General features: G+C 41.2%; 1 protein-coding gene across 1 annotated transcript; it reads left to right on the plus strand.

The window, feature by feature from the left end:
• The first annotated feature begins 4,562 nt into the window (after positions 1-4,562).
• On the plus strand, positions 4,563-18,226 carry cnih2 (cornichon family AMPA receptor auxiliary protein 2). The gene is made up of 6 exons (XM_047607508.1): positions 4,563-6,212; positions 8,184-8,252; positions 11,136-11,183; positions 13,591-13,703; positions 13,781-13,924; positions 14,025-18,226. The coding sequence occupies exons 1-6, from the start codon at positions 6,132-6,134 to the stop codon at positions 14,050-14,052; spliced, it is 483 nt and encodes a 160-aa protein (XP_047463464.1). The 5' UTR covers positions 4,563-6,131; the 3' UTR covers positions 14,053-18,226.
• The last annotated feature ends 3,312 nt before the right edge of the window (positions 18,227-21,538 follow it).

A 21,538-nucleotide genomic window follows, 5' to 3' on the forward strand; every position in this document is an offset into this window, starting at 1 on the left:
GTCTGAGTATTTCAGAAACGAAACTGCTGATCTACTTGGCTTTTCACGCACAACCATCTCTAGGGTTTAGGTTTACAGAGAAAGATCCGAAAAAGAGAAAATATCCAGAGAGTGGCAGTTGTGTTGATGAAAATGCCTTGTTTATGTGAGAGGTCAGAGGAAAATGGGCAGACTGGTTAGAGTTGATAGGAAGGCAACAGTAACTCAAATAACCACTGGTTACAACCAAGGAATGCAGAATACCATCTCTGAACGCACAACACATCAGACCTTGAAGAAGATGGGCTACAGCAGCAGAAGACCACCACTTTGGGCCCCTTAGTACCAACTGAGCATGGTTTAAATGCCACAGCCTACCTGAGTATTGTTGCTGACCATGTCCATCCCTTTATGACCACAGTGTACCCATCTTCTGACGGCGACTTCCAGCAGGATAATGCACCATGTCACAAAGCTCATCTCAAACTGGTTTCTTGAACATGACAATGAGTTTACTGTACTCCAATGGCCTCCACAGTCACCAGATCTCAGTCCAGTAGAGCACCTCTGGGATGTGGCAGAACGGGAGATTTGCATCATAGATAGTTGTGCGGGCGACAAATTTGCAGAAACTGTGTGATGCTATCATGTCAATATGGACCAAAACCTCTGAGGAATGTTTCCAGACCCTTGTTGAAAGTATGCCACGAAGAATTGAGACAGTTCTGAAGGCAAAAGGGTCTCCAAACTTTCACTAGCAAGGTGTACCTAATAAAGTGGCCAGTGAGTGTATACATCCCTGTCTCTCTGTGCGTCCTTAGTCAGTCATCAGATGCAGGATCAAAGTTGACTTTTGGATTAGAAACAGGTGGCTGCAGAGGCATGAACAGGGTCAGCTAACCTTGTCTAACCTGTGTGTGTGTAAATAACTGAAGTCTAAAATCGCAACTCATGGCAAAAGAAGTCAGAGCTTTAAAACACAGGGAGAAAGTGTAATCAGCTGTGTAGCATATGATGGTGATCGTGCGTTATTTACCCACTCGTGATTCTGGGACATTTTGTTCAAAAAATATAGAGAGCCTGATACGTGAATCGAAAGGTTTTGTCTGCTTAGGTGTATGAGTTATCAGCATTACCAAATGTGTTTTATCTTTTACAGTTGTTGCTTGAAATCTTGCTGCAGGATATGGGCTGATGGTGGTTTAAACCTGATGGACACCAGTGAAGCGACAGTGGTGAAGAACTGCAACAAAAGAAAAGCCAAGAATGAGACCCATGTCCTTACTTGAGAGAGAAGGGCAGAAAATAATTACAGACATCCAGCAAACAGAAAACTGCTAGGTTTAAAAAAAAAGAGGAAAAAAAAGAACGAGGACTCTTCAGTCTATGCCCACAGCAATCCATTTAATTCATTAGTAGACCTAATTAGCTCATGAGCATGTAAACACACCAACTCAGTTTTAAACACATTTTTAGTCTTGTTTTGACATGGAACTAAAACTGAATATTCCTAAAACCCTCTAAAGTCTAATAATGTTTTTTTTTTTTCAAAAATTCAATTTACAATGTACTACTCATCACCTGGAAAGAAATTTTGTTACAGTACATGCCTACAGGATAACACTGTAAGTAAATCCTTTGTTTACTTAAAAAACTTTACCCCTGCCAAAGTTAAATATCTGTTTAATAACACACTTATGTTTTCAGTAATTGAGGAAAACGAGAAGAACCCCTGATTTATTTTCATCACTGTAGCCGGGCTCACAGAGTTGTAGCTCTGAGCTATCTATTCCCTCAACTCTCTGTAGTAATGCCTTCACCAGTTTATTTACTCACAAAATTGTAGCCTGCCATGAAAGAATTCAAGACATCCTTCTGACAACTATCAAAGATGAATCATCAAATACACTGGACTTCTAATCTCTATTTAGACTGCTTCTCTCAATAGATGTCTATTGGCTTCCTTCAACAATTATTGAATCTAAACCATCACCATGTTTTTTGATGCCATTCCTTTAAAGGAAGGATCTATTTCAAACCTTCCCTTTACATCTTAATCAGTTATGCTCGTGGTTTTTCAGTCAGGCTTCAGAGTGGATCATAGTAGTGAAATCACAGTGTTTAAATCTCCTCATTGCCTCAGCCATTGGGCGTGTGTTTGAACTGGCACTACAGATCACAATCCAAACCTTGAAGTGTCATCAGGATTATTTAGTCTAGTTTGAACCTTATTTATCAGATTGTACATATCGACAATGATTCTTACTCATAGAGTTCCACAGGGTTCTATGCTGGGACCAATACTTTTCTCCTTATGCATGCTTCTCATAGGATTATTATTAACAAAATTATTAGGAAAGACTGCATACATTTCCATTGCTACGCAGATGAGACCCAGCTATATTTATGAATATATTCATACATTTATGAAGCCAGATAAAACATATCCATTAGTCTAACCAGTGAAGTGAAGTTACTTTATAGTACCTTTCATTTTCCAGCTATACTCACTCTTGATGATGTGCGTACACTGACCTCAAGAATTACATTTTTGGAAGTATATGGCCTTTAATTCACACATGTAACAGGTGATTAGGGCTGCCTTACTTCACCTGTCTCAGAGTTGATGAAATAATTGGAAATATTCTAACTGACCCAAAAACACAGCAGCAAGAGCATTAATGGGAATTAGCAACAGAGATAAAAGAGAAAATACTGATCCACTTTTCTCTTCAATGGCTCCCTGTAAAATCCAGAATTTAAAATGGCCCGGTTATGTTTGACGTCCTTAAAGGCTGAGTTCCAGCATATTGTAAAGGCCTAGTACCATAATACATCAACAGGTCACTTCTCTTTCAAAGTGCAGACTTTTGTGTAGTTAGAGTTTCAAAAAGTTGAAGAAGGACTTCCAATTTGGCTTTTTAAGGATAGGCTTAAAACCTCCCTATTTGAAAAAACTAAGTTTGGCTACTTATACTGCAAAAGCTTTACGTTTCTGGCTGAATTTCCATAAGCATTTCAGCATTTGTCCTCTACTCATGCGTTCATATTCTACTGTATGGCATCATGTCAGTTTCTCTCTCTCTCCCCCGCCTTCTTCTTTCTGTGAGTGTTTCTCAGTTTGGCCCTGGCCCCAACAACCTGCCCATTCCTCGTAGCTTACACGTATTCTTTCCTAACCAACTATTATGCATAACAGCATATGGTACGTCATATAATAATACATAAAACCAGCCATCTTACCTGTAATATAACAACTATTGCCAGTGAGTTATCTGCATGGTTGTTCCTGTACATTCTTTTATAAGTCGCTCTACTAGCACACTGAATACTCACCTCTCTGCCATACTATACATTAGCTAGTATCTTGAACTCTTATTTGTATCATGCATTCTGTATTCATGCTTTATCCAGATTTACAGTATGCATACATTTATCTGGTTCCTCCGTTCTTCTCCTTCTCTTTCCCATTCTCTTCACTCCCGTCTTTCTATTTTTTCTGTTTCTACATAGCCGACCTCAAGCAGATGAGTTCCCTTATATATATGTTTCCTGCTCAAGGGTTCTTCCTATTAAAAGGAAGAAAGAAAGACATTTGTCCTTGCCACCAACAAAATTCTCTGGGGGATCTGTGAACATTTTTGAGACAATTTGGATTTTTGTTGACACTACCTAAGTAAAGTTTAACCCTAATCCTCCCGTGCATTCTGAATTCTAAACAACACTTTAGCTGATATTGATTGTTTTATGTTGACGGTCACAGGAACAAAATGTTCTTATATTGCAAATGCACCCATGACCTGAGAAGCTACTAATCTCTTTGCAGAACAGAGAAACTCTGCGTTCTGGCAGTTTGGCTGAGCCTCAACTTTTTCATCCTGAACCAAACACCGCCCGGAAGGTGAAGCTCAAAGAGAGATCATAAACCCAGACTATCTCCAAGGCTCCACCACCCAGCTCCACTCATCTGTCCCCTTCGTTGTACTGTCTGTGCCGCTTCCATCAGGGCCTGGAACACCTGGAACCTCAAAGATAATGTTCTTCAAGCTCTCATTAACTTCAGCTGAAACTATCAACTCTGATGCAGTCACCCAGTCAAGCTATTTCTCAACACTACAGGAGAGAGGATGGAGACTAGAGATGGCATCTATAAAATCAATAATGTTCCAGTCTACATGGAGAATGAGCCATGATATTATTGGATGTTTTTGATAGAAACGTGGAAGCAGAGCATTAGATGGCACCACTGCTTTTTGAAATCATTAATAGACTGAGGTTAGAGGGGAAAAAAGGAAAAGAAGATGAACAAGATTTGAGATGTTAATAGAGCGGGGAAATGAAAGAATAAATGGAATGATGTATGGCTGAGGGCATTGGAGGGAGAGAGAGGGAGAGAGGGAGAGAATGAGAAAGAAAAAGAGAGACAGACATTTCCAGCCTGCCCTGCCCCCTCATCAGTCTCCGGGGAACAACGGATTATGGAAATGTATAAATGCAAGAGTGAGAGGGAAACTGACAGACAGAAAGAGAGGAGGGGAGAAGTGAGTGGAGGAGGAGGAGAGAGAGAGCAGCGAGCAAATGAGAGAGCGAGGGAGACAGAGCGATCCTATTGGCCGACCGTTGTAACATCAACCGTGATAGAAATATTTTCCTCGCAGACTGAGAAATAGAGGAAGAGACAGCCACAGGCATTAGACTCAGGAAACACATCCAGGTCCGTTTTCAAAATCTCTTGAAAGGATCAAAAGAGAAGGGATCTTTAGAAAGAACAAAAGAAAAAAGAAAAAAAAGGGCAATAAAGGAGGGAAGAGATGATAGAAAGGTGGACTTATTAACTTATGGCTCCCGAGGGCTGTGGAGATTTTTTACTTAAAAACAGGAGTGTTTTCAAAATCAGCATAAACGCGTCTCACCATGTAGACGCTCTGCAGGTTTCTGGTTGAATTTACTCCCCTCCTTTTTTTTTTTACCCCCCCTCCTTAGAACAAAATTTACCCTGCGTGTCAGCAAAGACTAATCTTAATGTTTTTTGGAGAAATCTGAGGGATGCGTCTGACAGAAAGATGCAGAGCGCAGAAGTCTGACATGGTGCCGACCCAAATTGACAGAGACGAGGAAAGAGTGGACTGTTCAGTGGCAGACACGTCTCCAACCAGACACAGGTATTCTCTACTCGATATTAAGGTCAGTCCAAACATTAATCCATGCTAACTGAAGCTCTCACAAGAATTTTACTCTAATCTTGTATTTGTGGATTTGTGTTGATGCATTTTTAACTAATCTTTTAATTTGAAACCGGATTTCAGTATTTGCTGATGTATACTTTACACAATCACCAAGGCAACCAGTAACCTGCTTTGTCAAAACATAACTGTTAAACGTGCAAAGCAATATCTTCAATCCTAAGTGGGAGGTGAACAAATTCAGTTTAGTAATAAAAAATAAGTTCAAACTGTGTCTGCAAATAATAACTCATAGCTACTCTCATGTGTTAAACATGACTTTGAAATATGCGTCACTAATGGTGTTCTGGATCCAGAGCAACAGATGAACCGAAAGCCATACAACAAACTGCTGAACTGTCACAAGCCATAAGCATCTCAGACAACAACCGTTGCTGTTGTTTTTACTGTGCTTAGCATCGACAAGAATCCTGTGCTTCTGTTGTCAGCGTGTCAATCAGACTCTCTGTGGTTTGTGTTACTGTGAGAGAGAGGGAGAGAGAGAAAGAAAAAAAAGATGTGTAGGCTTTGTGTAAAGAAAAACTACAGGGAGGAGGAGGAGACAGACATTTTGCCTGTCAGGGGCTGAAAAGAGGAGCCAATAACAGACAACTGTGGCTGTGAACAGACATATAAGTGCTTCCTAAATCACTAAGGAGCAGCCCTGCTGTCAGACGTACAAAAACGGACCATGAGTGGACGCAGTGGAGCCACAGCTTGATTATTGATTGTTGCTAAACCTGAGTACTTCACCCACCTGGACTATATAGACTCGGCTTGGCTCCGAGGGGGGGAACTCGCAATAAGCTCCACTTCAGTGAGGAGAGGAGGGAGGAGAGTAACCTGTAGCCAGACAGAGGCAGAGGGCAAGGGAAGAACTTCCCTTTGTCTCTCTCGACCCAGCTCGTCGTCAGGCTGGCTGGAACAGCCATGGCGTTCACCTTTGCGGCCTTCTGCTACATGCTCACCCTGGTACTGTGCGCTGCTCTCATCTTCTTTGTCATATGGCAGGTGAGTGTCCTCTGTCTGCACCGGAACCGCTGCACACACTGAAACTAAAATGGGCACATTTAGGGCCTGTGAGCGTCCGCACTCCATCATCCCACGCAGGCAGACAAACACATCCACCTACACACAGTTGTACAACGCTTACAGGAACACGGCATACAGTACGCACACACACACATCGCCCAGGTCCTCTGGAGGTAATGCCATGCATAAATGTGTCTGCAGAATCTTGTACTTACGTGACACTTGCAATAAACTCTTAAAAGCCACAAACGACCACTCTGTGGCCTTTCATATCAAATACCCAAAGAAAATTACTTGAATAATGGATATTTTAAACGGACGAAAGACCACATTTTTCATTTTATTATTTTAATTTATTTGGTTCTTCACTATTGTAATTAACCAGGGAAAATCTGACCCTTTCACACCCAACAAAAAAAGCCAGATTCCAGCTGGCTCCATCCCCTCCACATTAAAGCACCCGCTGATCCCAGAGCACTGACAATAAACAGCTCCTCAAACAAGATGTTTGGTCTTCGACAAACTGCATGTAATGAGTACAGGGAGGCAGCGAAACACACTGATCATATGTCTCACCGCCAGACTGTTCTGTATCTCGCTGCCTGCGGCATTTTGACTGGAATTTGCACAGCTATCGCAGGAGACTGGTGGACTCGGTCTGATGGTTACACAAGTGCAGACTCAACAAACACCGAAGCTTTCATCTTCTCACCTTCAACATTCGCCGCACAGAGGCAGGAATAACGTGGACATACAAAAAGCATCATTATGAATATAAGACTTGAAATGACTAACGCACCAATTGACTAAGTGGGTGAGACTATATATGAGTCAGTCAGTGTGTCTGTGAGCGAAAGAGGCGGCGAGAAGCGCCTGTCTGGCTCAGAGCTCACATGTGATTGAAACGCTTATCAAACTAGGATTTTTTTTTTTTTTTTCACCCCTTCCCCCAGTCTGCCTCCACCCACGGGTACAGCACCCCAACTATACATGGCCCTCAACCAATCGGAACCTTTGTTCACTGCTATAGTTACCATGGTGCCCACCGAGGGGGCTCACCATGTCGTCATGGAAACTGCATCTGTTTACAGCAGAGCTAAATGTGAAGGAAGATGAGGGAGCGACGTATAGACCCATATGGGAAAATTACCAGGGCTGAGGAGCTCACCAGCCATCGCTGATGCTCACCGTTTTAAAAGCTGAGCCGATGATTAGGACATCAGGCAGCCTTCACGGTCATTCGTGTTTTTATACAGGTATTTTATTACATGCATTTTATTAGTGAGGGACCTGTCTGTCATACTCACCTCGGAGAGAGCAGTTAGGGTGCTATCAGTGTAGGATAATAATGCCAATAATGGCCTTGTATTATTTTTCATTTTGTTCTCAGTTTAATATATTTAGATGAGAGACACAGATTTTAAGCCATCCTTCTAAAGCATACCACAGAGACAAACTCAGCAAAGTGTACTCATACTCATGTTGTTAAGTTTTAAACCTCCCAAGTGCAACTTCTAATGTTCACTGATTGTTTAAATCTTGCCAGAAAATACTAGCCGTCATTCAGTTGTGTCTCTGTAAATATTCAGGTTCCACTTTGCACTTAATTATCACGTTTAATACAGTATAGAGGCCGGTCTTTAAAATGAATGAATCTATAAATTGGGTCAAATTGATAAAAACGGAAGCCGACACATGAGATAAACTCAACACAAGCTCACAAACAGTGTGACGGGCAAGAGCAATGCCCTAAGTAGTTAAACGTGAACCCATTCAGCATTAAACCCACACGTGTCCCAGGATGCAGGGATACCGTCAGCAGTATTCTACTGCAGGCTCCTAAGAGTGCAGCTGGGAAGTCACAATAACAATATATACAGTACAGTCACAACATGTGTCACTGGCATTCATTAAACAACATCAAACTCACACGCATCTGTTATTTTTCAGATCATCGCATTTGATGAGCTTCGCACTGACTTCAAGAACCCCATTGATCAGAGCAATCCCACCAGAGCGGTAAGAACCTTGCTGTTTCTCTCCTTTCAAGAATGATCAAACCTCCATGAGCTCGCAGAGGAATCCCTTCTTTTCTGCGTCGACAAGGACATACACATGAGACAATTCACTCCAGAAACGTCCAAGAACAGATTTTTTTTTTTTTTTTTTTGAAATATGCATGATAACCCCTCAGTACATGTTTTCCATGCCTGCAGTTATTGAAAAGGCAACCATCACTTTACCTAAATCAAGGTTTTGGGATTTGTGAATGCACGCTTTCAAATGTTTAATTCAGCTATGTTTAGCCTACGCATTCATTTTTCAAATATTTGTAGTACTTTAAAAACTGTCCCCACTAATCTAGGCTTGCAGGTGATTGTGGCACAGTGGCACTCAGGCAGCATTACCATGAACACTCATTTGTATGCAGATTGAAGTAATCAGCCTTCTACAAAGAAGTCATCTCGTTGGCTTGATGAACCTGCTATTTATGCAATGAGACACTGTGCTGTCTCCACTGTAGAGGTGCAAATAAGAGGCCTCACGTCACTGTAATGAGAACAAACTCATTCCCTTGCATAACACTTGGAACGTCAGTGCTCAGAAATGAAAAAATATTCATGGAGAAAACAATAATTGATCCAGAGTTAGCGGAAGTCTTAGTTTTTTGTGGTTAAAAACAAAATAGCATTATAATGAGTCACTAATGGGTGCCATTATTCGTTTATCGAGTTAACAGCAGCTGTGAATATCTTTTTCACAAGTTAGCTAATGTTCTGGCGATCATGTGAACCTGCAGCTGAACTGCAAAGCGAGAGTGATGAGGAGTGGGAGAGGAAACTGTGAAAGCAGACTGTGGGAGTGTGGAGGCACGCCAGCTACAGGGGGGCGGACACAATAGCTGCAACACCTACAAAATCTAATGAAATCAAATACAATACAGGCATCAACACTGTAGTGAGTGTTCAGGTCAAAGGGGATTATCATTTCCCCCTCGCAGACTAAAATGCAGAGACGAATATTGAACAGTGGAAGGTTCATTGTACCATGATTTGTATCAGGGCAACTGCATTAGATTGCTTTACATCACACTGTACGAAGACAACCTCAACTTGTCATCTTAACTGATGTAAGCACGTCAGACGTGTTCACAAATAACTGGTGATCTGGCAGGACGCGACGCTGCCACTCTCTCCCAAAATCAATAAACTACACAAACAGAAGACATGTTACATGACAGCCGCCGACGAAAATAAACAGTGATTATTTCCACCGTTATCGCAGAGTGACGTGTTTTCACTCGACTGCCGAGGTGTACAAAAAGAAGCAAAGCATATTTGTCACCGAGGGGGAAATGACAGACAGTCAACAGGAAGAGTCTGAAAATGTGTTCCCGAATCACGTTTGCGTGTCCGACAACTGGTGACAGATATCGTGTCGAAGGAAAGCGAGACACTGTGATTGCCTGGTTGACCAAAAGTGACCACAGGATCGTTTCCTCTCTAAATGTTTTAGTAGGTGAATCCCCCCATAAAGAGCTGAGCCATGTCAAGTGGCCGCAGTATTATCCCATTCCCCGTAAATTAGCTCATTACAAATGTCATGCTCTTGACATTTCTTTCATTTCAAGCCCTCTTTAACGTTAGCAGCTGTAGACAATTAATAAATCTGAGGGTCTGTGTGACAATAATCATTTGATTACGATAAAAAAAAAAAAAAAAAGGCCTCAGCTTGTTTTGCCCCTTCTATAATGCCCCTACTGCTCTGGATAAATGTCCTCAGTGACGTTTTTATTGGTACCGTTAAATATTCAGAATGAACTGGACGGCTGGACGCAAACTGGGTCACCTCAGGGAGGCCACAGACTATAAAATCTGAGCAGCTCAACAATTTACAAGTGCAGTAACAAGCCATACGGTGTGCAATATTGCAGGTCCAGCCCTGTGTTCCTCACATTTTAAAGTTCATCGTTGTGGAAGGATATGGAACACGAAACAATTTAAAAAAAAAAAAGAAGAAAAAAAAAGAAGAAGAATTAGAAAAATTACTTTCAGGACACCAGGGGAGGTTTAATTTCGGATTCATAAAAGCTTCCCAGAGAAAGGCAGAAGACATGGTGGTGGCCTTAGAAGTTGTAACTCAGAGAGAAGCTTCAGTCTGTCATAAAACAAACAGAGGAAGCATGTTTACACATGCTGGGATGAGACGAATATATATCAAAGCTTGATACCATTTAGTTTAACAAAATGATTGAAGCAAAAAAACCAATCCATCTGTTAATTACCCGACTATTTTGTTTATCCACACTCTTAGTGTGGTGATGGAAATTGAGTAATCTAGGCATGCAAACTGGAGCAAAACATCTCATTTGCCTCGCTGGTTAATCAATGGACAAGAAAATAAAAGCTCACCGTGAGAGGCAACGACCCACGGGCTAGTTGATGCAGTAAAAGATGGATGGCTTTCATGTCAAAACTGAGCCCTCTCTTATGGCTCACGGGAGACTCAAAGCTATTAGGTTTACAAGGGAGAGAGAACTAAACATCAGTGTCCTTGTTACTTCAAATAGCAGAAGATCAATGGCCTCATGCTGTTGTGATATATAGACACACACATATATGAATTTGATATTATTTGATATTAAAAAAAAGTATTTTTTCTTAATATATTAAGTCTATTTTCTCCATGTTGATAGTGTGTAATTAGAATCTAATGTTGCACTCGTAGCCACAACACAGACACAACCCAGGAATGTGAAATGAAATTCTTCTTTACAAACAGCAAGAATGTGCTGCTTCTGCCTTTAGACAGTTATTTCAGTTAGGTATAGCAGGGAACAAAAGATGAAATATTTATATTGACTGTTGACCAGACTTATTTGTTTTTATATCCGCTCCACAGAGGGAAAGGATTCTCAACATAGAAAGGATCTGCAACCTGCTTCGCAGAGTGAGTAGCTGTTTTTCACCTGCTGCTGGTGGATGACTAAAAACAGGGGGGGCTTCAGACAACCATGACCATTTGTCTTTCTAACCATTGTGAGGACCGTGACGCACACCAATTCATTTCACATTCAGCCCCTCCCCACGGCCCACCATCACCTCCCTGTGCAGGGAAGAGAACACCGACATGCTTGAGGTTTCACAGGTGTTGTGATGCTGTTTTTATTTCACGTTTCAAGGCATTTGAGGAAAGAACTCAGTGTCCCTGAAAGCTCACATGCTGTGGAGGCCATCTTGAATGTGTGTGTTGAAAGATTCTCAGCGGCGTTAGGTACACGAAACAGACTGAAGTTGTCAGTTGTTCGAAGAAAAAAAATACAGCAAGAGCTTTCATTCTCGAGGGAAAGTAGCTCATAGGACAGTGAACACTGATATAAGGGTTTGGTTTTGGTACATACTGTGAACTATGATGTGTTTCTTCATCTGTGAAATTTGTGATTGGATAAATAGTTAAAAGTGTCTGCTATGGGAATGAACATGGTTTATGAGGTTTAGCTGCATGAAGCGTTGAACTGCAGATGTTTGATGCTCTTTGATAGTTAGTTAACTTTAAGATGCAGGGAAGGTATATTCTTGTACTTCTTCTGTGTTAGTAGTGTGGCCTTGAGGAATATTTGGACATGTTTCCATGGTTCATTTGACATAAGCTTCAGCAGTTATACTCCGTGTTTCTTGAAAAACTGAATGCGTTCACCTTGAATGATACATGTCATCTCTGAGGATCTCTCAGCTCAGCTTTCATATTGGAAGACACAAACAGGGTTGCCTCATGGAGACCACAGACTATAAAAATCTGAGCAGCACAAATTTTTTACCAGAATAGCAACATATCTGACAACATATAGTATTTTAGCTGACCCAGCACTGTGCTCCTCCCATTTTGAAGCTCAATGTTGTGGATGATGTGGCTCAGTTTTTGGATGCATCAGGCAGCAGTTTTCAGAGAAAAGTGTAGCAACTCCACAACTACAATTATCTATAATGGCTTTCCTGTAGAGGGGGGCTGAATTAGTCTCCAGTCCATGAGAGGGCTATCAGAGAGACAAACATTCACCCTGACATCTTAGAATCACCAATTAACCAACCATCCCTGTCTTTGAGATGCTGAGGAAGCTGGAGAACCCAGGGAAACTCTATGCAGGTACAGGGAGAATAAAGAAACGTTACAAAGAAAGGCTCCAGCCAGGTTGATGTTTCAAACCCAGTACCTTCCTGTGGTGAGGAGACGTGCTAACCACAACAACACCAGCCCATTGTATAAATGAAATATAGAAATGGTGATAATATTTCACAGTTTCTAAGTTCTAAGAAGCTTGTTTCTGTTGTCTTCCAGCCTTGCATAGTCAGACTCAGTCCTCAATCCTTATATTATCCTTATCACTGAATGAATGAATACACTCGAATCAACTTGTGAATGACGATGATCATCTTGTTACAATACAGCTTTCTCCTGAGGAACCTTTGGTCCTGCCATTCACGTACATCTTGCTAAAACACGTACCATCTACCTAAATGTTGATGCACCCCTGTCACATCCCAGTGACACAGTCCCCAGTGGGACAATGCAGCCTGCCAAACCACAAAAAAATGGCTTCAGTAACAGCTCAAAAAATATGAAAAACTGCACTGGTCTCCAAACCCCCCAGATACCAAACCTATCGACAATCTCCGGGATGTGCCGGGGAAGTCTGATCCCAAGAAGAAATGGTGAAAATATTTCACAGCTTCTAAGTCAATTTCTAAGAAGCTTGTTTCTGTTGTCCTCTAGGCTTGTATAGTCAGACTCAATCCTCAGTCCTTATCAGAATCTGGTGACAGGTCATTTGGACTTTGCCCTACAATCAATCAGAGGCATTTTGTGGTAAAGAATTTGAGTAGATGACATGTATGTTCATGTCTGAGTTACTCCTCTGTTCATCACCCCATACTTTAAAAAGTTAACTGGCCAAACATACCTTGTATGCCACATCACAACTGTTGCTATTTTGTGAGCAATTTTTGGTACCCTTTGACACAATGATTTCTAATCTCAACTATGAAATTGATTATCTCAAGGGCTTTTACAACTGGTGGAAACGGCTGACAGTGAGCACCACACCAGACTGTGAGCGCTATAGAGATGCACTATGTCAAACATCATCTTCAGCAACTTCTACTAATGTTTTTACGTGTTTAAATCTATTTTTGCGCTCGTAACAGTAGCGAGCGATGAGTAACATCGACACCTTCTGTGTGAAAGAGTTTGCCTGGCTGTACGGCTTGGGTTTGGTAGATTCTTAGGGATGAGTGATCTTTAATTGTTTCAGTATTTCAAGCAGGCCTGTAAGCTGACTCCCTGCGTCTGTTCTGGTTAGTTGGTGGTCCCAGAGTACTCCATCCATGGACTCTTCTGCCTGATGTTCATGTGTGCTGGAGAGTGGGTCACACTTGGCCTAAATATCCCGCTCCTCTTCTACCATCTGTGGAGGTACGGTCCCATAGCAGATGTCTGACTGGCTTGTGTTGGTCCAGTGGGTGACTGAGCCAAACCTCTTGCTGTTTTAGGTTCTTTCATCGGCCAGCTGACGGGTCAGAGGTCATGTATGATCCTGTCAGCGTGATGAACGCAGACATTCTCAACTACTGTCAGAAGGAGTCCTGGTGTAAACTGGGCTTTTATCTGCTGTCTTTCTTCTATTATCTCTACAGGTAAGGTATTTTTAAATACATTCTTTACTTCTTTTTAGTGTTCAGTGAGGTCTTTAAGATTTGTTGTGATGAACTTGTCTTTCGCCCTCTGCTGCACTAGCATGGTCTACGCCTTGGTGAGCTTCTAACAGACAGAGGTCTGAAGAAATACAAGGACATATGTGTACTAAAGAGACAAAGGAGCAAGTGAAGACATAAACTCATCTTCTCTCCATGTATCCTGACTACTTCTGGTTTCTGGCCGTCTAACCTTGGACAAAACAAGAAGACCAATCTGAGTGAATGTGAATGTAAAATAGTTGCCTCTTTTCGATTGTATCGCTTCATCCCAGATACTCTTGTCGAATGGCTGGACAAACTTTTGTAGGATTGGCATGAAACAGAAAGAGGATGCAGGTGTTTGCGTTGCCTTTGACCCATTGTACGATCCAACAACATTTCTGAAGGGCTGGATTTTCCCCATGCTGCTCTTACTGATCCAGTCGCTCAACTCACTGTGAATCTCCAAAAACACTTAGGGGCTGGTAAACAAAATAACGAGTCTGTATTCTCTGACGTAGAAAATGTACTAAAAGCAGGATTGTTTTGGTGTTATTTCACTTATTTATTGGACCTTTAAGAACACATCATTGCTTTGATTGTGTTACAGGTGCATTAAAGAAAAGGGTAAATGGTGCAGTAGAATTTTGAAACACTGTAAGAAATGCAGAATGCCTGGCAAGGAAACTGAGTTGGTGTGTGCATAGATATTTTTATCTAGATCTTATCTAGGGTGGAGATGAAGAAGAATAGAGCCTAAGTCCTACCTTCACCAAAAGCAAGGTCAAACATGACACTATAACAAAATATCAAGGTGTTAACCATCACTTAGACTTTTAACGTCAATGCTTGCAGTGTGCATTCAAATATGTATGTCCACAGCTGTAAGGGTATATTTTATACCACATGCTAAGTTGAAGCTTTCCAGAGAGCTTTATGCTCGGACATATAAATGCCAAAAGTTTGCATCTGAAAAAACAATATGCCGAATTCAAAATACAATTGTCCATGAGGGCAAGTGAAAAGGAAAATGATGAGACTAGACAGTGTTTCATTTTTAATTTCACTTCCTTTCATGCAAATTTGATTTTGGCAACTTCGTTCTGTTGTATTTCCTCGTGTGCAGGGAGCGCTTTATTCCTATTTCCAGTGGAGTTTACTCATCCGCATCTATATTATAGTCATTTTAGCTCAGCTACTTTTCTCTGATCCGAGGTAGAATATAGTAAAATCATGTACAAAAAGCAATTAACAACAGTAAACTAGCAATGTAATATGATTCACGAGACATATCGATCAAGTGTTATTCAGTGTTTGTTATAAGAATAGGCAGGACACAAGTGATGAGACAATAATGACACTTTGACAATGTTTTCAGTTGTTTAAGACGTGTAAAGACAGTGAAGTCGTCTCAGTTCATCTACAATCAGGCAGTTTCATCAGGGACCGACGTAAGACGCTGATGTTACTTGTGACCAAGATTTGTAAACAGCAAGGCCTTTCCTCAGCAGGTGCTGCCTTCACTGTTGGTGTGTTCATTAGTTTGATCTATTTGTAGATAAGTCATGGTTCAAATATGTGATTGGAGTAGAAAATCAGAAACTGGTAGCCTGAAAGTAAACTGTGATGTCTGTCATACGCCAGCTTCACATGCAGTAAATGATGGTGGAGACACATGTATTAGATGAACTGGGGTTCTTGAATAAGAAAAAAATGTCTTGACTGCTACTGCCTCTTAAAGTCGTTGTCAGAAGCATTCATACGGAACACACTATTAGTATCACTTTGCAGTACACATTGTGTGCCAGCAATATTCAAAACAGTAAACTACACTTTCTCTGGAGGAATGTATTAATATTGATATTAGTGGAATATGAGTATACAGTACATGACGCTGACATATCCAGGAACTTTGGCATGTACCTGGGAAATCAATCATCTCCATTGACATCACTAAAAGATACCAGCACAAAACAGACCAATAGAAAACCAACAGAATTAAATTAGGTTGTAAATGACCCAAAGACACGGTGCCAAATGAATATACTCCGTTCAACTTACAGTTTTCAACTGGGGAACCTTTGGTCCATGTGCATCTTGCCTAAATGTTGATGCTAGCCGTGTACCCTTCACATCCCAGTGACACAGTCCCCAGTAGGACAATGCAGCCTGCCAAGCCACAAAAAAAAAATGGCTTCAGTAACAGCTCAAAAAATGTGAAAAACTGCACTGGTCTCCAAACCCCCGGATACCAAATGCATTAACAATCTACGGGATGCGCTGGGGAAAGCCTGATCCCAGAGACGCTGAAGGAGTGTCCATTCCCCGATGAGTCAGAGCTGTTTTGTAAGCAGAACTACACAATACTAGGCTTTTAATGCTGTGGCTGATCGGTCTATGTCCTCTCTACCTACCACGCGCCATGAAAGATACATAGCAACGACCCACTCTTTTGACCTACCTTTAGTAATGTCCCTTTGGTCTTCCAGGATCAAGCTGGTATAATAGTCCCACTCACTGTCCACACATCCTACAAGGACAGTGTGAAATATTCTACTTCCTAGTCCTCCTCAACAAATTGTACTCTTGCTCTTGCTGAAAACTGACCTAGCTACATTACAGTCTATGCCTTAACTTCGCCAATCTTGGCCTGAGCCCCAAATATTTACTGCTAGTAGCCAACAAGGAGCATGGTCCCCACTACAAACTATTCTGGCCAACAGCCGCTGTCCTGCTCAGTGTTGTGGCCAATGTTATTGTTGCTTACATCAAATACATATAAGGAGAAATTATTTGTCTTAGTTGCGCTACATGCTAAAGTAACACAAGTGACCGCCTTTGTTGGTGAGAAGACCTCATCCTTTCTTGTCTGTAAATCCATTCCAACTATGGCCAGAGGCAAGCTTTTTTGGATTTGTTGGTGCAAATAACTACACAGCAATCCTTCAGAAAAAAACACTTGTATTATTAATTCATTATTTTTTATTTATTTATGGCAGCCCACACCGGATGATGTAAAAGGAAAGACGCTGGTAGTTCTACATTTCTGTCCACAAATCCTATGAAACCACTAAAATGTGTGTCATTGTGTATGCTGATCCTTTCTGACTTACCAGCCCTGTGTGTGGCACTCAGGCCCCAGGCAATTTGATTATACTTTAGATATAAATCTTTAAAAACATCTCACAAATGCAATGCATTATTACAAAGGCTCATTTCCCAGAACGCCTGGGCGCTGTAGTTTTCAGAAAATGTAATTCAAACTGAAATAGAAACACTGACCTAATACACATTCCATGGCAGCAGCGCAATGTGTGTGTGTGTGTGACTTAGTCAAATAAACGACAGTGCCATAATCACTAGGAAGATACATGCCACCCGGTGCAACAGTGGTCCTTACCGATGTGCTTCAAGTAGCTCGACGGAGGGTTGATATATGTTCGGCTTGTGCCACACAGGGAACAGCAGGGATCAATTCACTGTTGGACTGTGTTCTTTTCATATAATCTGTTGACAATATGAAAAATATAAAATATCACCAGACTTGTAATTTAAATAAAATTGGTATTCCCAATATACAACTGTTCTAAATTCACTTACACTGGCTCCTTCGTACCACACATTACATATGCTTTATACTTTCTTGTATCAAATTAAATTGCCACATAATAGCTTCACTGCAGGATACTTTCAAGCCTATTACCCTGTATCAATGTGTGATAGAACATTCTTGACTGTGACAGGAATGGACTGCTACCACTTCAAAGCTCTGTGGCAGAGCTTCGCCAATTACACACACTTCTATCACCAATCTTAATCCATTTCATAGAGCGAGCTACTCAAAGTGGTTGTGTGATTTGAATTTCAACCACTGAAGCAACTTTATTAGTCTGTCAGTGTTTGAAGACAGTACATGTTGTGCCAAATGGCGTTCCCTTGAAAGTAATCACAGGACAGTGAGACCTAAAAACGACAGTGTGTGTGTGTGTGTGTGTGTTGGGTCTGAACAATCACTATTAAAGCACAGGAGCATGAGGAAAGGAGGAGAAAAACAACTTGGTTGAATGTCATTATGTAGTTGTTCTGAAAAAAAAAGCATTTTAGAAAGTTGTATTTAAGTATATCTATTTGTATGTGTCTTTTATACATTTCTCATCAACGTATGCTACAGTAGAATTTGGTGGGTTACTTTATATTTATTAGGTTACACTCTGATGTACAGCTATTCACATGCCGTATTCTAATAAAACAATAATGCCAAAACTTTTCTCTGCGTGCATCGTATTTCCAGCCTGTAGAGGGTCAGCATTTTGCCCATCTGCGAGGAGTTCTGCAAGTGTGACATTTCTGCCAATGCCAGAGATGTGCTAGAGGAGAAAAATATAACTCTGAGGGCGATGAGGGGAATTCATAAGCGAGGACACTGAGGAGCGTCGCTCCAGACGGGGGATGAAAAGACAAACTGCCACATCGAAAGCTGTTGAGAAACAGCTGCATTCAGAAGAGGCTGCAGAGACTCTCACGCAGCCTCTTTAAAGGCACCGGAATCACTGAATTCCATAATAAAAGCCGTGCTGATTAGAAGAGAGCTTCCACAGGAGACGCAGCCTTTCGTTAACGTCTGGATGTCCAGAATGGTAACATTTTAAATTACACAGAGCAGCATCACATAACCAAACTATGACGAGTTCACCTCCACAGATGCATTACTCAAGTTACTTAAAAATTTCTGCAGATTTATTTTCTGATTCTGATTCTGGAGGTTGGGGGAAAAAAAAAAAAAAAAAAACTGAGCACAAAAAGTGCTGAGTGTGTGTCTCAGGGACTCATTTTGGGGCCTGTAAGGTTTGCCAGATAATCACTTGTCTAAACAATGATTCAGACAGAAAACAGAGAAACAACAAGGCTTCAAGCTGCCGTTTTCCCTCTGTTAGAAAGGGACATATCATTCTCCGCTGTCACCATGGAAACTGAATTGTATTAGAAATTCCTGTTGACTCACTCTGAGGCTCTCACTCAGAACAGGAAAAAATCCAATAGAAGTTGGTGCACATGCCTGGCAGCGTCGCTCCCCTTATTACAGCACATATGTAAATGTTTTATGTATTGCATGTTGTCATGACAACCACAACCCAAATTTCTGCATGAGCGACACCTGCTCATCTCAGAATACGGACACACACACATATATACACAGCAACACACACACACAGCAACACTCACACAAACACTCGCTCACAAAACCCGTGCATCTGTTTCTCGTTCTGTCTCATCCCACGGTTCACACTGTTTCACACTCATCATCCTGGGCTCTTCCTTTTCCAGCACCCTCCACCACGATAATTGTCTCAACTCTTTTCCCCTCTCTCCTACGTCTGTGCGCTCTCAGAGAGATGTTACCATGGAAACTGGCCACAACTGATGGGCTTGAAACGTCACGATTGGCATACACAATTGGCAAGGGCACGCACACGCAGAAGTGCATGCACGAACACACACACACACAGTGACATTGATTATTATGCAAGGCAGTCGGGGTGGTTGCTAATTTTTCTGGCTGTAAAGACATGCATAAATAGGAAAGCCTTAAATATAGACTCCATGTTAAGGTCATGCACTTGTTTCACATTTGGTTTTATTGGAGGAATACCACAACAATGATAGGGAGCAGAGAAGAGATGCTGGAAATGAAAGCACCAAATGTGAACAATTAAATTCACAGACGAGGTTTAATTAAATGGAAAAAAGAAAGCAAAAGGGGTAATTATTAGTGGCTGGTCCATTCTTGTTGTCTGCGCACTCATATTACTGCAAAAAGAATCTGGTTTCATACTAGTATACAAATGCAGAGGCTCTCTATTGTGGGGATTTTTGAAAACAGGAGCGAACCAGAACAGCTTTAACTGTTCACAGAGCAATCACTCAAATCGACCATTTCACACTGTAGGTGGATCATTTTCACGTCACACACTTTTTGTTTTGTTTTTTTTAAGAGAGACAAAGGAGCAGATGTGCATTGTTAACAGAGTCTTTTTATGTCCAAGTATATGTCAAACCTGTTCACACTTATGTTTTTATTTGGACTGCGAATCGTCTGTCCAGACTTGCGCGTGACTCACTCATATTGTCAGCTGCTGTCTCATCTATATAAATATCCATCGCTTCCATCCTTTCGTCCGGTGTTTGTGATCAGTGAGATTTCCCAGTTATGTGAAACAGGTACGACGTGTAAAAAGGAAGCTCGGTATATGGTGCAAAAATTCCTGAGAGATTTTTAGGGCTACACCATAGACAGAAGTTGTAATGGTGTTTTTAATAAGAGAGATGTGCTTATATCTAATTTAAAATTTAATTTTAAGATCAAATCAAAGTCTATTTTTTATGAATGAGGCCCTAAGGCTTTTTATATACGACAGGTTTTTGGCCTTGTACAACTTTTCTCCTAGTAATAATCACGTCTCATTTTACCTCTCAGGATGAACTACTGTAACACTGATCACAGTCAGCGCTTTGAAAAAAATCCATACAATAATATGAGTAGCTGTAACAAACCAAGATGTTAAATTATTTAGAGAATATTGTGCCGCTGCAGATGACAAAGAGGAAAGAGCCTGTGCTACGACTGTCAGAATTATTTGTGCTTTAGTTTAAAATAATTGATGGATGTGTGTTTTAAGGCATCATTAATATGCTAGGTGCAATGGCTGTAGACAAATATTACAGCATTACACTGAAACTCAAACTGTTACAATCTACAAATAAAGCAATAACATTACTATTAATGTTACAAGTGTCAAAAGACATAGAAAAATAGCAATATACACGCGCGCACACACACATATCCAGTCACCATATATAGACATGGAATTATAAAAACCCATTCCTAATTAGCACTTAGCAAACAAAAAAAAAAAGCCCACACAAAATAGCTCGTGTAGGCGAGGCCAGAGGCCAACCGTACTGTAAATGGGCTTGAAAGATGAAAGCTGAAGGTGTGCATCGGCAGAGTGCTCTGTCATCTGTGTGCACACGCCTCCCTGCATGTGAAAGAGGCATCATTTGCCACCCAGATGCAGGGTGATTTATAATGGAAAAGGGCAAATGTGATACGTGCATTTTTTCTTCACACAAAAACCGCATCTCGCGTTAATAGAACAAGGGTCTTGGCGTGTTTGAAAAAGGGGGCAGAAAGAGAAAAGCATTAAAGCACCACGTGAACCAAGTGACCGACCGTAATAACTCAGAGTCATGGAAGGAGCTTACTTAGAGAGCACTTACTCCAAAAACTTTTCCCAGAGTGATGCACAGGTCCAATAACAATGTAGCCACTGGTCACCTCCATGGTGAGTCAGTCTGCTCTGATGCACGACTTCAAGAAGGAACACGGTTTCCATGCAGATTTTTTTTTAGATCAGGAATCTATTTAAAGCAGATGTTGCTAACAGGTTAGGGAAACGTAGAAGTGACATAGCAATTAGCTGCCACTTCTAGAGCATTGAAATAGTTCTGATAAAAGCTAACAGTCACCCTGGTGTTCATTACATCTAAGAAATGTATGGTGTCCCATAAGCCTGG

The sequence above is a fragment of the Mugil cephalus genome, chromosome 15, assembly GCF_022458985.1.
Source record: "Mugil cephalus isolate CIBA_MC_2020 chromosome 15, CIBA_Mcephalus_1.1, whole genome shotgun sequence".
Classification (NCBI taxonomy): Eukaryota; Metazoa; Chordata; class Actinopteri; order Mugiliformes; family Mugilidae; genus Mugil; species Mugil cephalus.

Coding starts and splice junctions, on each gene's coding strand:
- cnih2 (XM_047607508.1), top strand. CDS start 6,132: ATGGCGTTCACCTTTGCGGCCTTCTGCTACATGCTCACCCTGGTACTG. Junction 8,253..11,135: donor AGAGCAATCCCACCAGAGCG/GTAAGAACCTTG, acceptor TCCGCTCCACAG/AGGGAAAGGATTCTCAACAT. Junction 13,704..13,780: donor CTCTTCTACCATCTGTGGAG/GTACGGTCCCAT, acceptor TTGCTGTTTTAG/GTTCTTTCATCGGCCAGCTG.